The sequence below is a fragment of the Aptenodytes forsteri genome, unplaced genomic scaffold, assembly GCF_000699145.1.
Source record: "Aptenodytes forsteri isolate BGI_AS27 unplaced genomic scaffold, ASM69914v1 Scaffold15, whole genome shotgun sequence".
In the NCBI taxonomy this organism is placed as follows: domain Eukaryota; kingdom Metazoa; phylum Chordata; class Aves; order Sphenisciformes; family Spheniscidae; genus Aptenodytes; species Aptenodytes forsteri.
The window spans coordinates 27,999,368-28,000,079 of record NW_008795129.1 but is presented as its reverse complement, the minus strand read 5'-3'; the positions used below and the strand labels follow the sequence as shown (position 1 = coordinate 28,000,079).

General features: G+C 63.8%; 1 protein-coding gene across 1 annotated transcript in view; it reads left to right on the top strand.

Annotated features, from left to right (window-relative positions):
• Window positions 1–449, top strand: part of NKX6-2 (NK6 homeobox 2) — a 5,622-nt gene extending 5,173 nt beyond the window's left edge. The window contains exon 3 of the mRNA XM_009278137.1: window positions 153–449. Within this exon, the coding sequence (XP_009276412.1) occupies window positions 153–449 (297 nt within the window). The remainder of the gene's footprint in view (window positions 1–152) is intronic.
• The last annotated feature ends 263 nt before the right edge of the window (window positions 450–712 follow it).

Genomic DNA, 712 nt, shown 5'->3' with positions numbered 1-712 from the left:
GGGCCGGGCCCTGAGTGCGGGCGGAGCTGCCCCGACGGCACCGCCGGGGGCGGGGCTAAGCGCCGCTCGGCAAACCCGAGCTTGACACTCCCACCCCCGAAAAGAAGGGACACACGGGGCTGAACGTGTAGCCTTGAACCTGCCGTGTGCAGGGGCCGAGACCGTGCCGGTTCCTGGCACGGAAAAACGTTCTGGTGACCGCTGGCAGGTTATGCGAACTGCTCCGGGGAGGGGGGAGGCAGGGGCTGGGACAAGTCCCACCGCGCTACCCGGGCACCGACCGCTGCAAAAACCCCGAAGGCGAACTCGCTGAGCTTAGCGGCGGACGTCTACGAGCACTGTCTCCCTCCCGCGCCTTCCCGCCGAGCTCCTGGGAACGCGAGCCCCGGCCCGCACACACAGCAGCAGCTTCCCTGCACCTGCAGGTTGCGTTTACGACCTGCCCATAACGAGACCCAGGTAATTACGCAGCCGTCGAGGTGCCTCGCAGCTGCCCAAGGCTCTGCTTTTCTCCTCTCGGGCGTATTCGAGGCCTGATGGGTGTAAGCCAGCTCCGTTGTCAAGCCGCCTTTTTTGCCATTTTTTTTTTTTCAATGAATGAGACATTCTTTTCTTTCCGTGTCTTAGCTACTGCTTCGCAGCCTGAGCAAGTGCAACGGCCGCACTGCGGGCCGGCCCTGCTTCACTTGCCCGGCAGCCAGTGGAAGGAAGC